This window comes from Artemia sp. Qi Xiang Cuo, chromosome 16 (assembly GCF_049724085.1).
Source record: "Artemia sp. Qi Xiang Cuo chromosome 16, ASM4972408v1, whole genome shotgun sequence".
Lineage (NCBI taxonomy): Eukaryota > Metazoa > Arthropoda > Branchiopoda > Anostraca > Artemiidae > Artemia > Artemia sp. Qi Xiang Cuo.
In genome coordinates this window covers 10,738,051-10,754,985 of record NC_142809.1, presented here as the reverse complement: position 1 = coordinate 10,754,985, position 16,935 = coordinate 10,738,051, and the positions used below count along the sequence as shown (strand labels likewise).

Below are 16,935 nucleotides of genomic sequence, written 5' to 3'. Positions count from 1 at the left end.
TACATAAATACTCATTTTAAGGCTCACAAATTTGTTGAAATTTCGGAATTTTTTTTATTCTGAATTGAAAACTAAATTACAAAATTTCAAGTTATCCGGAATATCAAGTCGTGGCATATTTTGCCACGCAATAGACCTCTGGAGCACGTATGGAAAAAGTGGCCAAAACTGCCAAGTAGCATTGCTACTATGCTACCCCACTTTTTCCACGGTCGCTTTGGAGATGCTTGAACCCCCTAAATTATTTAAATAATTTTGGCGAAAAATATATTTTGTTTTAATATTTTGACACCCCTCCCCATTCCCCTCTATAGAAAAGTGGAAACACTGGTTGCTGGTACTCTGTAAACTGGAAAACATTTTACTTCCATGTTATCCTATTTAAGTCTCAGCTTCGACCTTTTTCACCAGGAAATCCCCAAAGGTTTAGTCGATGGTTTTGTAATCTTGCTGAGAAGAAAGTTTTATTATTATTATTTTTTTGTCCATTTGCAGTGAGCAGTTAGCCTATCAGCTTCAGCAGGAAGAGGAGCGACGAGCAGGTACTTCTACCTCAGATTTGCCCAGTCCTAGTCCAAGTACTGATAGCCAAAGAAGGCCCTCGGCTGCTACAAGAAGACAATCAGCAAATCGAAATAATAAGTCTTCTGTAAGCGACTTGAACATTGTTAAATTTACTTAATTAGATTATGTAATTAGATGGTTGGTTAATTCATTAGCTTGAATTAGTACTACTACTGCTAACCACTTATCGTAGCTCCAAACCCCCTACGGTCTGTCCAGCTGCTAGCGGTTCTCCTCCCTCCCCTCTTCGTTTTTTCAAGAATCTACTCTTCGCTCCTTTCCAGCGAAGAACGGGAAATTTTAATTAGTTAATTATACTGAATACATCTGATTATTACTTTTACTTATTATAACTTGATTATAACTTATTTGTTAGCAAACTAATAATCAAAAAACTAATGACTTAAAACTGATAAATTTTTTAGTTCCTGACTATTTGTTTTTCTTGGTTCACTCTTTACTAGGTTCTTGCTAGAGAAGAATCCAGTGGCTTTTTCACTTTTTATTTTCATAAGGATTTCCCATCTTTTTGGGGGAGGGGGAATTGTTTTTCAAGGCTGAAAGCTATTGCCTGGATTCAAGTTCATGAAAGGCATCTTGCCTGTACATAGGGAATAGGAGAACGTTCTCCCCGTGATTTTTTCATATTCAATTTTTCTATCTGGAAAAATTGAGAAACAATAGCATAATTTTTTTTTAGTTTCAGTTTAGAGTCAGATCAGAGCTCTCTCTTAGATGGGGGGGGGAAATAAAAATTGGAAAAAATACAAGTTTAGGTTACTTTTGTCCAGTAGACGTGTGGGTGGTGCATCAAAGCTTTTGGCATCCGTTCTGTAAAGATTTCTAGCTTCTTATAAAATATCTGACTCTTTCTAAAAATATGTATTTAAAAAAAAAAGTACAAACCGTCGTACAAAAAAGTAAAATTCGGTAAAATTCTAACTAGAAGATCATCAAAATTCTAACCAGCTTCTTGTAGTATAGTAATTGGTGAGGACATATGGTAACATATATATTTTATGTGGTAACGATGGTAACATGTGATAAATTTCTGCTTAAATATCTAAGAAGAACATGAGTATGAAATGATGAAAAGGAAAATAATAATCTTTAAAAGTAAATTAAACGCTGACAAGACTGAAAGCTCAAACTGGTCTCCGAGTGTGAAAAACAAATTCAGAAATCATCAGAATCAAGTATCTGGAAAATATCAGCTTAATGAGGCTTTACAAGAAATCAACTGATCTATTAATTCAAATTACGTGGTTTTCTGTTTTTGGGGTAAGCAATAGACTTCTGAAATAATTTCTATAATATTTCAAAGATAAGTTCTTGAGCTAGGCCAGTGAAACTTTCAGAGATTTTCAGAATTTGGTATTTAAGCTGATTCTTGTATGTTTTATAAGTTTGAATACGTTTCTTTCTTTAATATATCAAAGAGAGTTTGTCTGAAGTGTGGTTGTTTAGCCCATAGTATATTTAGGTTTAATAAGGGTTTTGAGAACATTAGTTTTAATATGGATTACCTGTCCATAAAAAGTTAGTTGTGTCCCCTTCCCTTATCACGCCCCTTCCCCCTTCCCCCCTCAAACTTCTTGCCCCTTCCCCCTCAAACTTCTTGCCCCCTTCCCTTATCAAGTACTGAAAAAGCTATTTGAATTCTTGAAAATTATCACATCATTGTCGAATTAATAGACTATGTAATACTGATTGGAATGGAAAGTGAAGCTGTTCTCTGAGTGGGTATAGCTTGAAAAATGATTGCATTTTGAATAATGACACTTTTTTGTTAATTTTTTTCTCTATGCTAACCGTAATCCCTTTCCTTGGCATTGGGCTACGGAAAGAGGTTAAAAATTAAACAGAATATTTAAGAGACTTATTTTGATTCATATGTAGCTTAAATAAATAAAGAGGCCAAGTAACTTGTTCAATGTTATACCCATCACGGACGAAACGAATGAGGGGTTATGCGGGTTAAGGACCCCAACTCCCTTATGGACGAACAAGTTAAAGTTATAGTGAAAGCTTGTACAATAATAAAATAAAGAAGGAAAAATTGCGAACAAACTGGTACACAGAAGTGAGAGGAGGATATTAATAGGACTTGATTTTTTTTTTTTTGCTTTTTTAGACTTCTTTTTATTTTTTATTGCTCTTTTTAAATTGTTTAAAAAAAGTTTATTGAGCGAAGTGTATCTAGAACAAGCCCTGGCAGTTGGAATTGACATTTCTAATAAGAAACAACACAATTGCAATTAAAAAAAAGAAAAAAGTACAACGAAATTAATACGACAGAATCGAACTACCATTGAAAGTGCAATCCTGAGTAAACGGATGAAACAGACCGTTAGACAGTTTCTATTTCGAAATTACGATTTGATATATGCAGAACAGTGCCTTTCATTTCTAGCTATGAAAACGAAAATAATATATTTGAAATTCAAAATAAAGAGTATAACTTTCTAGGACCTCTGGTTAGTTGCAATCATTTGGGAAAACAGCAGCGGTAAACGAAGAAGCTTTCAATATTTATTATTTTTGTTAGTCTATTTAATCTACTTAATTAATTTAGTTTATTTATTCTATTTTTCCCCATTGTTTTATTTTATCCATATTTTCTTTTGTTCTCCTTTTGCCCTTATGTCTGTGATCATTTTAAATTTTGTTTTGTTTTTCATCTCTGAGTAAGTAACTCATTTGTCTTCCCCCTTCTTTGCATGCCAATGAGCCTTTGGGGGAATAATAACATGTACCATTGTATGTGTATTTAATAAAGAATAAATTTTATCTTATCTTATGCTACCATAGCAAGCAAAAATCTGAAAGCTCATATTGGTTACCTTGAAATAAATAACCAAGAAGTACACGACTTTCTAAATCTTTCTTGGCAATTATAAACAGAAAGGTTAATCAAAAACTACTCAGATGACATCTAGTATCACAGAATACATTCTTTTATGTTGTTACATAATAATAATATTAATAATGATCTCAATAATTTAGAAGTTTCATGATTAGTCATTCAACCAAAATGCCCGGTAAAAAAAATAATAAACTAAAGAAGCAAACAACAAAAATGCTTTAGTAAATAAACTTGATCGGTAAAAAAGGAGACAGAAAAGCACAAGATCAAAAAACTGGAAAAAATAATTACGAAATGAGAAGGATTACTAAAGTAATTCCCGCTTTTTTGCACCTTTAAAAAAATAAATATTGGGAAAAAGTGCGCTAAAAAAAAACTTCAAAAATCAAAGATGAAATGAGGCCAAACGGTGAAACCATATTTCTACTGTTTCATATATTTAAAAACCAAATAGTATGAAAAAAGGACAAAGAAAAACACCTTTCAAAAATAAATGTAAAAAAGGACAACTGTGAAACGAGACCTAGAGGTGAAAACCAAGAATGAAATGATATACATCGAAAGTAAAATACTTCGAAAGTAATAAAAAATACATCGAAAGTAAGTTTCTATCGTCTTGTACATTTAAAAAGTAAATATAGGAAAAAGGGAAGGAGAAAAAAAAAATACAAGAAAATGTTAAAAAAAAGCAAAAATGAAATTAAACCAAGCGGTGAAAGTAAATTTCTACCGTTTCGCACGTCTAAAAAGTAAATAAATAAAATGCAGAATGCGGTGCTGTATCGTCGCTATTCTCGACAGTGTGATCTTAACAACAGCAAAAAAGACGGCCCCCGGGTGAAATCTCGGCTATTTTTTTAGTCATGTATGGAGGGGTCTGGGGGCTGCATCGCCGCATTTGTTCTATATTTAGTACTTATTTATCATAAATAGGAAATTCCTCCCCAATCTAAAGAAAATGCTTTCTCAAAAATTACATAGTTTTCTTTGATATGGAAATTAGTGTTATCTCAAAAGCTTGTCAGACCAATTTCATGTGAAAAGCAGTAAATATATTCAAACAATAGATAACACTTGAACAGGCAAGTATAAGAAAACGAGGGTAAAGAATTTTACCTTAAGTGAAAATAACAAGAAATGAAAAAAGTGAGTATAAGGAAAACGAACTCATCTGAAAGGAAATTTGTAATACAAGAAAAAGGACTAAGGGTATTAGGGCACAGATACAATAAAATCCTAAATTAGATAAGATGAAACATAAGAAAAAGATACAGGAAAAAGGTGAAAATTCAAGCTAATAAAAGGAGCATTATTAATGCACTTATTTTCGTGGTTAAGAACTGTGATGAATTCCTTAATTTGAATGCTATCCTCGGCGGATAATCAGAGGGCAACTTTGAACCTACAACCCCTTTACTATCTTGTCTGAATCAGTATATTTTTATGTTAAAAAATATGGTTTACACTTCCATTACAAAATAAATTGATAGAAATATAAGTTAAATTTATTCCAAATTTAGAAAAAGTCACAATTTTGCTTTGAATGTACTTTGCAGGGAGTTAAGTTACGGATCCGCAGCTACAAGGGGATGTAGCATCTTTATTGCCAAAACTCTCTCTATTCAGATGGATAGTATTGTCCTCTTGCAATGTTTATTAATCATAGATATTAATAGATAAACTTCGTTGCATAATCCTGAACCAGCTATTGGGGTCTTTGTCGTTGGGTCTTTAATGGAGGGAAGGGGACTAAATTTGAATTTATTGTCCTAAATGTTCGAACTTCCCGTTGTACTTCAGAATAATGTGGAGGGGGATTCAACCCGCCTGATCTCAGGGATACTTCAGACGGGCAGGGGTGATAGACCTAGACTGCATAGAATGAAAAGTTTTACTTTTATATTGACATTTCTATATAAGATAAACCAGCCCTTGACACCCAATTTAAAAAAGTAGATAATTTCGGAGACCACACTGCCTTTCCATGACGATAAAATAATAGTTCAAAATAGGGATAAAATCCTTTTTAATAGACAGTGTATAATAAATTTCACAAAAAAATACCAGATATTTCGGTCACATATACAGTGACCGTCATCAGTAGTAAAACAGTAGTTTTACTACTGATGACGGTCACTGTATATGTGACCGAAATGTCTGGTATTTTTTGTGGAATTTATTATATACTGTCTACTAAAAAGGATTTTATCCCTATTTTGAACTTTTATTTTATCGTCATGGAAAGGCAGTGTGGTCTCCGAAATTATCTACTTTTTAAATTGGGTGTCAAGGACTGGTTTATCTTATATAGAAATGTCAATATAAAAGTAAAACTTTTCATTCTATGCAGTCTAGGTCTATCACCCCTGCCCGTCTGAAGTATCCCTGAGATCAGGCGGGTTGAATCCCCCTCCACATTATTCTGAAGTACAACGGGAAGTTCGAACATTTAGGACAATAAATTCCTATAGACAGTTTTATCGTCATGGAAAGGCAGTGTGGTCTCCGAAATTATCTACTTTTTTAAATTGGGTGTCAAGGGCTTTTCTTCAAGGGCAACTTCAAGGGCAACTTCGTCATGGAAAGGCAGTGTGGTCTCCGAAATTATCTACTTTTTTAAATTGGGCTTCAAGGGCAACTTTCAAGGGCAACTTCCCGTTGTACTTCAGAATAATGTGGAGGGGGATTCAACCCGCCTGATCTCAGGGATACTTCAGACGGGCAGGGGTGATAGACCTAGACTGCATAGAATGAAAAGTTTTACTTTTATATTGACATTTCTATATAAGATAAACCAGCCCTTGACACCCAATTTAAAAAAGTAGATAATTTCGGAGACCACACTGCCTTTCCATGACGATAAAATAAAAGTTCAAAATAGGGATAAAATCCTTTTTAATAGACAGTGTATAATAAATTTCACAAAAAAATACCAGAGATTTCGGTCACATATACAGTGACCGTCATCAGTAGTAAAACAGTAGTTTTACTACTGATGACGGTCACTGTATATGTGACCGAAATGTCTGGTATTTTTTATGAAATTTATTATACACTGTCTATTAAAAAGGATTTTATCCCTATTTTAAACTTTTATTTTATCGAATTTAAAAAAGAAAAAAGTCATTGGCACTTTTTGCATTTCTCAAAAAAAATAATGTAATTTTACATGGCCACTCTTTGACATGAAAATTATTTTGAATTATCAAAAGGTGTCAAAAATAAAAAATATTAGCATACACTGGGTTAAAATACTTATGAGCTTTATTTGCGTTATGTACGTTATTAGCGTGCTGCACGAGCGTTATTTAAAAAATTTCATTTAAAAAAATAATATATGTTCATCCATAGCTATGTCATTATCTGCTTGTTGTTGGCTACAATTTGTGCCATTTATCTGTGTCTACAATTCCTGCCTCTTTCCTTTTAAAGTTTTAAGGCTCCATTTTTAATTTTATATTCCTATTTATATTATATTATTATCATATTAAATGTAATTATATAATTAAGTTACATTATATAATTACATTGCAATACTAATATATTATATTATACTCAGTATTATTATTATAAGTATTTATATTCTTTTCTCTTTTTAGTGCACCGTCTTGTAAAGATCTACAGAATTCATGTTCGTGTGTGAAGTGATATTAGCCAACGTTTCATATTGCTTGTTTCTTCTTTATTCTTTACTAACTTCTTATTTTTCTTCTCTATTTATTAGCTTCGTATATTTCTTGGTTAGCTTTTTCTTTTTGTGTGTTTTTTTACGATTTAAAGCTATGGACTAACACGGTCAGAACAAGATACGAGGTGCGATAGAAAAGTAATGACACTGATTTTTCTCTTACAAAGTTTTATTTAATTCTAACACCTATGTTATCCCCTTGAAAGTAGTCCCCTTAGGCGGTGGAGACATTGTTTCCACTGTTCATAGCAATCTGGAAGTCTTCAACCGTTTTGGTCTTCAGCACATCTGTTAAACCCTTTTGGATGGTTTCTAAAGTCCCAAAATGATGGCCAATTATGTTGGTCACTTAAAAAAGGCACTAGAGTTTTAATTTCCATTAGAATGAGCCCTCTCTCGATATGGTCAATGGTCTAAGACCATTGTTTCGGTACAATCACCCCTGGGACAAACCAAAAAAAGTAAATGAAAAAAATAAACACGCATCCATGGTCTTTCTTCTGGCAAAAATGTAAAATTCCATATTTTTGAATATGAGACCTTGAAACCTCTATAGTAGGATTCTCTGATACACTGGATCTTATGGTATAATTTCGTTAAGACTCCTTGACTTTTTGGGGTATTTCCCCCCTTTTTGAAAAATCAGGTAAATTTTCTCGGGGGTGTCGGTTTTGATGGGTAATACTTAATGAATCTTGCATATTTGGAATCAGTGCTAAAAGCCAATTTTTTCGATGTAATCTTTTGATATCAAAATTCTTATTTTTAGAGTTTCGGTTTCTACTGAGATATTTTGTTATGCACAATGAAAACACTATTTCACTAATTACATTCTCAAAAATTGTGTAGTTAACGGAGTGCAAACTCAAACTGAGCAATGAAAGGGTTTTGATACATGTGCTGTCTCAAGGACAACAGCGCAGGGTTGCCAGATCACTTGCTGTATAACCGGTCTCATTACTTTTCTACCGTACCTTGTATATGTCAAAAAAGTATATGTTTAGTATTTCAAATGTTGTTACCCATGAATTAAAAACAAGTTCAGGATTGAATGTGGATATTCTTTGTGATGATGAATTTGAGAATATTACTATTTAGTTTTTTTAATATAAGATAATATTACCTTTTTTTGATATGTTAGCTTTTCACTGGTACTACCTTCAACTGCTTCTAATATTCCCTAGTTTTCCCGAATTCAAAACCGTGATTTTACCTGTCAGTAGATACTATATTACCTTGATTCCTTTACCTCTAATCTTCACACCCTGCAATGTTTTACCCTAGTGCCTTGAAATTCAGCATTACCCTGCTAAATTCAGTGTTTTGACTCTAGGGGAGGTTTTTCAAAAGATATAAATATTTTTCCGGAGGGGGGGGTCAAATTTCAAGAGCATGTTCAGATTCTCTGCTTCCAAACGCTAGTTTTTTCATTGCATCTAAAAAAATCGATAAAAACTGAGTTCTAATTTTAACAGATTCGAATACAGTTAGCGTATTTGAAGGGAGAAGCGATACTTAAAATCAGCGATCGTAACCTTAATTATGTTTTGTAATTTAACTGTAATTTTATATTAATATTATATTGATATCAATCTTATATTATTCTTTTTTTACAAGTAAATGCAATCATTATAAACCTACAGAAAAGATTTCGATGGTTCTGTCCTAGTCTCAGAAATTTCCCTAGCTTTAAGATTTCCTCTAAATTCCTATTTAAATAAAAATTTCCCTAAAAAGTTTTTCCTTAAATCAGCCCATTCTTAACTTTCCCCGACAAATGCGATAGGTTTTCCCCATTACCTCCATACATTGGGCATTAATAAGAACTATTTCGCTTCCCGACCTGGCCCATATTCTTCCTTCTTTCTCCAAGTGGTAACCTCCCCCTTCTCATACTTCAAGGACTATTTTGGATAACTTAAGGTTTTCGTTTTTCTCTGAGCAGCGTTGAAAACGTTTTCCCCTGTATTCCGGATACGAAGGCCTAATTCAGTTGATTATAGTTCGTCCTAAATAAAAATAATGTTTAGCCCTATTTTACTTGGCTGCAATTATTGTCTTACTAATAATCACAGACAAAAGGTGCATAATACAGATGTCCGACTCGTTACATTTTCGTTACATTTTGAAAATCAGGGGTATCAGGACTTTAAAAGGCTTTGATGGGGCATGGGCCAAAATCGGTTGGGAAGCACTGTTCTAAACCAAATTAATTTGGTTTAATTAATTACATTGGTTTAATAAAATTACAAAATCAATACATTTTGAAAATCAGGGGTATCATGACTTTAAAAGGCTTTGATGGGCCATGGGCCAAAATCGGTTGGGAAAAAGAATCTTTTAGGGGGGATACAAAAAAAACGCATAAATAATGTGTTTATATTCACTTTTGTTACGTTTTTACGAATCGGACGTTTTTGCGAATTGCAATTTTTTTGGCATAAATTTGGTGTTTCTAGTCCTCTGCCTTCAATTTCTTGTAAAAGTGTTTTCATGAATGTTAAATGCTTAAAGCAAGCTTCAAAAGAATTAAATATAACTTCTGGAATAATAATAAATTTTTTGCGATAATTTATCGGTTTTAATCCTATGATCGGTTAATAAATATAAGGTGCTTCTTAGGAAAATTTGCTTTCATGAGCCCTGAAGGACCGAATTCGAACTTCGGATTCAAAGATTCAAAACATAACAAAAAAATCATACAAAAACACGAAAATTAAAAGACTGGCAAAAACCAAATTAAAATTATCAGAATGGAAAATCATTTGTTAGTCGATAATTTAAACCGGGAAATGTCCTAACAATATATTGTTAATAAACGCGAATTTATCGTTTAAATAGATTGATCGTTGAATAAACAGGGTAATAATGTTTTCAAAGATGCATTACCATCATCACGAATAGCTTCAAGGCACGCCTAATACCCGAAATCTTTCTTTAAAATTGCAGGATTTTAGAACAAGTGGTTGGACCTCTGTTACATACTTTTTCTCTGTGATATTGATATTCCATGGTATAGGAGTGGAACGACTTGAGCCGTCCAATTTAAACTTTTTTTCAACATTGCTGTGCTGCAACTAAGTGAAAATAAGCAAAAAAAATATTTTTTTTTATCTAAAAAAAAATTTTAGAACCAAAAGATTGGGAACTCGTGGCCTAAAGCCTCTGAAATCTGGGAATAAAATGTAACTATTAAAACAAATATTTCCACCGTTGTTTATAGAAAATAATGTCCTGATATCCAATGAAATTCGATGGTGCTCTATTTTGTAAAATATGACTTAGACTTAAGATATGGAGATCATTTAATTGGGATAAAATGGGATAAGTGACAATTTCATTTAGAACCTGACAAGGGCCTATAGCGCCTCTGTCTTCTGCTTACGCTTGTGCTTAAGCCCTTCCGGCTTACTGCTCTACGCTGTAAGAGATGTATATACTAATAATTGTAATTTGGTTGTGGTAGCAATGTTGGTATTTGCATTGGAGGTTTGTTGCTTCTAAGAGGCCCGAACGGATAATTGTTAAGAGTATTTTTTGAGAGATTAGATTATTTTACCTTTTTTCTTTTTTGTATTGTAACCGAACGTCGAACCATTTACTTTATTTTTTATGCTATTTCTCTCTATAAATGTGTCCACAAGTAAAAAATACAGGATAAGATAAGTTGGAAAACATAGGAAGAAGATACAAAAAAAGTGAATTTGGATGCCTGCAAGAAAGTTTCCGAGATTTTAATTCTAACTTTTGCTTATAAACAGATTAAAGTGTTTAACAGATTAAAAAATGAGTTGATTCATCCTTATGTTAAGCGGATTGAAATTCACGATCAGATATATCCTTGTTCCTAGTTTTGGACTGGGCTTTATCTGACCCCAAAAAGGTTTTCTTCTGTCTTCTAGGCTTTGTCAAATTCTCTTTATCAAACACAGTTCTAGACACCGTCAAAAACGCTTTTTTGAAGGAGCGTGATTCGACTCCTAGTGGAATTTTGATTTTTTGGTTGTGTATTGATTTATTTTTTAGGTAAAATCGCTCTGCTCCTCTTTTATTGTAATTGCTCCCCCTCCTTAGGTCTTTTTTATCCCTCCCTTCTAGATTTTGAAAATTCCATCTTTTTTCGTATTGTCATTGAAATCACCTTTCATTAATATTCTTATTAAAAAAAAAAAAAAAAAAAAAGTCCCCACCTGTTTTACATTTTCCTAAATTGACGCCCCTGATTCTTTTCCTTTCGTAAGGAACGGTTTTCGATGCTCTTATTTTTTGTTGTGTATCAGTAGACCATTACAGTGTTAGTAATGGTTATTTACGTAGTTACCTAACCAGTATTTAAATAGTGATAGATTAACCAATTGATTGAATAGTATTTTCTTAATGAATAATTAATGTGCTTTATTTATACATAAAGGCAGTTTTACTTGTGTTAAAGTCCCAAGGACAGTGGAAAATAAATATGGGTTTTTGGATTGGTTTCGTGAAAACTTGTACAACCATATAGGTCTTAAGAAATAAGGAAAAATTCGGGATTTCAATTTTGAATGAAAAAGATTTCTTGTGGGCATTAAATAAAAAAAGGTATCAAATTAAAAAAAAAAGGAATCAAGGCATCAAACAGCTTAAAAAGTTGTTGCTATCTTTGTATGGGAATCAGTAGATTTTTGATGTTTGAATTTTTATGGAGGAAAGATCTGTCAGATTTAATGAATTATTTATTTGCACAGTTCATCGTGGTAACAATAACGGAAATGAAAAAAAGGGTAAAGAATACGGCACTGGACTGTATAGTCCCTACCAGCGGTGCTGGTATCTGTTTCATGGCCCTTTAGCCAGGAAGTGGAGTGGGGGTTGGGGGCCAGCCATCCTGTGCTTTCTCATACCCTTCCTGTTTGCCTTCCACAGATTTCTCCAGGTACCCTTTTGGAACTGGGTCGTCTCTTGCTGAGCTTACAGTCGCGCCACTGACCCCCGTCCCAAACCAAATAACCAGCGACACCAGGACTCGAGTCCTGGTCTGAGTCCGAGTCGAAACCATACGAACAAAGGATTTCAGGTCTAGCGTGCCAACCACTCGGCTAGGACGGCTTAGCGAGACGGAAATATGATACTCTAAAAACTTCATATTTCTTAAACGAAGCTAAGAAATTTCAGGAAAACGCGGTTTTTGAATATGAATAGAATTAGATGCTTATTTCTACACTGATTTTTTCTTATTAGAATAATTTTGTTTTATTATTATGGTGAAAGTATCCTAAAAATGGCGAACGCTAGATGGTGTTTGTCAATTTTTGCCAACATTATTACAAGTTTCCACTCATAAAAGTTACCCGTTCTCTTTTTCCTGTGCCCTAAGATATCAGCTCTAATGTCGCTTTACAATTTGTAAGAACATCCCACTTTTTGGCGTTATACCCTTATCAGGAAAGTGTATCTACGTCCTTATATTCTGTGATTTATTTGACGATTGTTGCTAAGAATGGTACACGCTGTTCTATTTTTTGTTTCCTATTATGCTGTGGCTCAGGGCTGTCGCGGGGAATTTAATAATATTCTGAGACTTACAGATAATCCCGAAATTTGAGAAAAACACGTCCCAAGATATTAAAAAATAATAACGTATATACTTCATATACTTCTCCTAAATTTTCAAGCTCCTAACTGAAATTTGAAGTTCGGTGGGAAAATCCCATAGTGGCAGCCCTGCCGTGGCCAACTCTGTGCCTCTGTTCAGAGTTTAAAGTTAGTCAAATAGGCTGTGTTATTTCTTTCTCAATAAAATCATTGCATGTTTTTTTGTGTTGAATTTTTTAAGTGGAAAAGTACATAATATTAGGATTTTTCACTAGATTTTGTTTATTGAAAAGGCGCAGGTGTGATTTGACTCCCTTGGAGTTAATTTTTTATCTGAGAAACTAAAATGGTTCTGATCTCGCCGACGGTCGATTTGTGACATTCTAAAAAAAAATAGGGTTACAGCCTAAACCTTATAACTAACAACTTTTACCGACTAGTTTTGTGGGGTTTTTTTCTCTATTCTCATTTTCTTTTTATTATTTTGGAATGTTTTATTTTTCTTTTCTCTCTTTTAATCGCAGTATGGTTCGGAGACAACACTGGCTATATATGATGACGTAAATAAAAAATTAAATAATAAACAACAAGGAACGAAATAATTAGGAACCTTTTGGAACTGGGTCGTCTCTTGCTGAGCTTACAGTCGCGCCACTGACCCCCGTCCCAAACCAAATAACCAGCGACACCAGGACTCGAGTCCTGGTCTGAGTCCGAGTCGAAACCATACGAACAAAGGATTTCAGGTCTAGCGTGCCAACCACTCGGCTAGGACGGCTTAGCGAGACGGAAATATGATACTCTAAAAACTTCATATTTCTTAAACGAAGCTAAGAAATTTCAGGAAAACGCGGTTTTTGAATATGAATAGAATTAGATGCTTATTTCTACACTATTTTTTTCTTATTAGAATAATTTTGTTTTATTATTATGGTGAAAGTATCCTAAAAATGGCGAACGCTAGATGGTGTTTGTCAATTTTTGCCAACATTATTACAAGTTTCCACTCATAAAAGTTACCCGTTCTCTTTTTCCTGTGCCCTAAGATATCAGCTCTAATGTCGCTTTACAATTTGTAAGAACATCCCACTTTTTGGCGTTATACCCTTATCAGGAAAGTGTATCTACGTCCTTATATTCTGTGATTTATTTGACGATTGTTGCTAAGAATGGTACACGCTGTTCTATTTTTTGTTTCCTATTATGCTGTGGCTCAGGGCTGTCGCGGGGAATTTAATAATATTCTGAGACTTACAGATAATCCCGAAATTTGAGAAAAACACGTCCCAAGATATTAAAAAATAATAACGTATATACTTCATATACTTCTCCTAAATTTTCAAGCTCCTAGCTGAAATTTGAAGTTCGGTGGGAAAATCCCATAGTGGCAGCCCTGCCGTGGCCAACTCTGTGCCTCTGTTCAGAGTTTAAAGTTAGTCAAATAGGCTGTGTTATTTCTTTCTCAATAAAATCATTGCATGTTTTTTTGTGTTGAATTTTTTAAGTGGAAAAGTACATAATATTAGGATTTTTCACTAGATTTTGTTTATTGAAAAGGCGCAGGTGTGATTTGACTCCCTTGGAGTTAATTTTTTATCTGAGAAACTAAAATGGTTCTGATCTCGCCGACGGTCGATTTGTGACATTCTAAAAAAAAATAGGGTTACAGCCTAAACCTTTGAACTAACAACTTTTACCGACTAGTTTTGTGGGGTTTTTTTCTCTATTCTCAATTTCTTTTTATTATTTTGGAATGTTTTATTTTTCTTTTCTCTCTTTTAATCGCAGTATGGTTCGGAGACAACACTGTCTATATGTGATGACGTAAAGAAAAAAATAAATAAGAAAAAACAAGGAACGAAATAATTAAGAATACAAAAAGACAAAACAACAATGAGGAGAATTTGCAGTCCGTGCAAAGGCTGAAATTTACTTTTTTTTTATCTTTATATTTTAATTGATTCTCAATTTCTTTTTATTATTTTGGAATATTTTATTTGTATTTTCTCTCTTTTAATCGCAGTATGGTTCGGAGACAACACTGGCTATGTGTGATTACGCAAAGAAAAAAATAAAAAAGAAAAAACAAGGAACGAAACAATTAAGAATACAAAAAGAAAAAACAACAATGAGGAGTATATGCAGTCCGTTCAAAGGCATAAATTTACTTTTTTTTTTGTTTTCAATTAATTTATTAATTGATTCTAATTTTCTTTTTATTATTTTGGAATGTTTTATTTTTATTTTATCTCTTTTAATCTCAGTATGGTTCGGAGACAACACTGGCTATGTGTGATGACTCAAAGAAAAAAATAAATAAGAAAAAACAAGGAACGAAATAATTAAGAATACAAAAAGACAAAACAACAATGAGGAGAATTTGCAGTCCGTGCAAAGGCTGAAATTTACTTTCTTTTTTTTTCTCTTAATATTTTTATTGATTCTCAATTTTTTTTTATTATTTTGGAATGTTTTATTTTTCTTTTCTCTCTTTTAATCACAGTATGGTTCGGAGACAACACTGGCTATATGTGATGACGTAAAGAAAAAAATAAATAAGAAACAACAAGGAACGAAATAATTAAGAATACAAAAAGACAAAACAACAATGAGGAGAATTTGCAGTCCGTGCAAAGGATGAAACTTACTTCTTTTTTTTTCTCTTATTATATTCATAGTTTCTAATTTTCTCTTTATTATTTTGGACTTTTTTATTTTTCTTTTCTATATTTTGATCTCATTATGGTTATGAGTCTACCCCTTATATATGTTATGAATTAAAGAAAAAAATAAATAAGAAACAACAAGGAACGAAACAATTAAGAATACAAAAAGACAAAACAACAACGAGGAGAATTTGAAGTCAGTTCGAAGGTTGAAATTAACTTCTTTTTTTTTTTCTTTTTTCGTTAATATCTTTATCATGAATGTATCTCTCCATATATTCTGTGATTTATTTGACGATTGTTGCTAGAATGTGTTTACGCTGTTTTCTTTTTCTCTCTTATTAATCTGCAGCTCAGCTGGTTCGGAGACAACACTGGCTATATGTGATGACGTAAAGAAAAAAATAAATAAGAAAAAACAAGTAACGAAATAATTAATAATACAAAAATACAAAACAACAATGAGGAGAATTTGCAGTCCGTGCAAAGGCTGAAATTTACTTTTTTTTTTTTTGTCTTAATATTTTCATTGATTATAAATTTCTTTTTATTATTTTGGAATGTTTTATTTTTCTTTTCTCTCTTTTAATCGCAGTATGGTTCGGAGACAACACTGGCTATATGTGATGACGTAAAGAAAAAAATAAATAAGAAACAACAAGGAACGAAATAATTAAGAATACAAAAAGACAAACCAACAATGAGGATAAGTTGCAGTCCGTGCAAAGGCTGAAATTTACTTTCTTTTTTTTTCTCTTAATATTTTCATTGATTCTCATTTTTTTTTTATTATTTTGGAATTTTTTATTTTTATTTTTTCTGTTTTAATCGCAGTATGGTTCGGAGACTACACTGGCTATATATGATGACTTAAATAAAAAAATAAATAAGAAAAAACAAGGAACGAAATAATTAAGAATACAAAAAGACAAAACAACACTGAGGAGAATTTGCAGTCCGTGCAAAGGCTGAAATTTACTTTTTTTTTCTCTTAATATTTTCATTTATTCTCAATTTATTTTTATTATTTTGAATATTTTATTTTTCTTTTCTCTGTTTTAATCGCAGTATGGTTCGGAGACAACACTGGCTATATGTGATGACGTAAAGAAAAAATAAATAAGAAACAACAAGGAACGAAATAATTAAGAATACAAAAAGACAAAACAACAATGAGGAGAATTTGCAGTCCGTGCAAAGGCTGAAATTTACTTTTTTTTTTCATTTATTATTTTAATTGATTCTCATTTTCTTTTTATTAATTTGGAATTTTTTATTTTTCTTTTCTCTATTTTAATCTCAGTATTGTTCGGATACAACACTGTATATGTATGATGACGTAAAGAAAAAAATAAATAAGAAAAAACAAGGAACGAAGCAATTAATAATACAAAAATAAACAACAACCCTGCGGAGAATTTGCAGTCCGTGCAAAGGCTTAAATTTACTTTTTTTTTCTCTTTATCTATTCATTTTTTATAAATTTAATTTTATTTTTTTGGAATATTTTATTTTTCTTTTCTATGTTTTAATAGCAGTATGGTTCGGAGACAACACTGGCTATATGTGATGACGTAAAT

At 32.5% G+C, this 16,935-nt stretch overlaps 1 protein-coding gene across 4 annotated transcripts in view; it reads left to right on the top strand.

Moving 5' to 3' along the window:
• Window positions 1–14,172, top strand: part of LOC148942556 (uncharacterized) — a 104,969-nt gene extending 90,797 nt beyond the window's left edge. For all 4 annotated transcript variants that reach the window (XM_089102629.1, XM_089102631.1, XM_089102627.1 and 1 more), the window contains 2 exons: window positions 496–649; window positions 7,030–14,172. In XM_089102629.1, the coding sequence (XP_088958755.1) occupies window positions 496–649; window positions 7,030–7,044 (169 nt within the window). In that variant the 3' untranslated portion in view covers window positions 7,045–14,172. The remainder of the gene's footprint in view (window positions 1–495; window positions 650–7,029) is intronic.
• The last annotated feature ends 2,763 nt before the right edge of the window (window positions 14,173–16,935 follow it).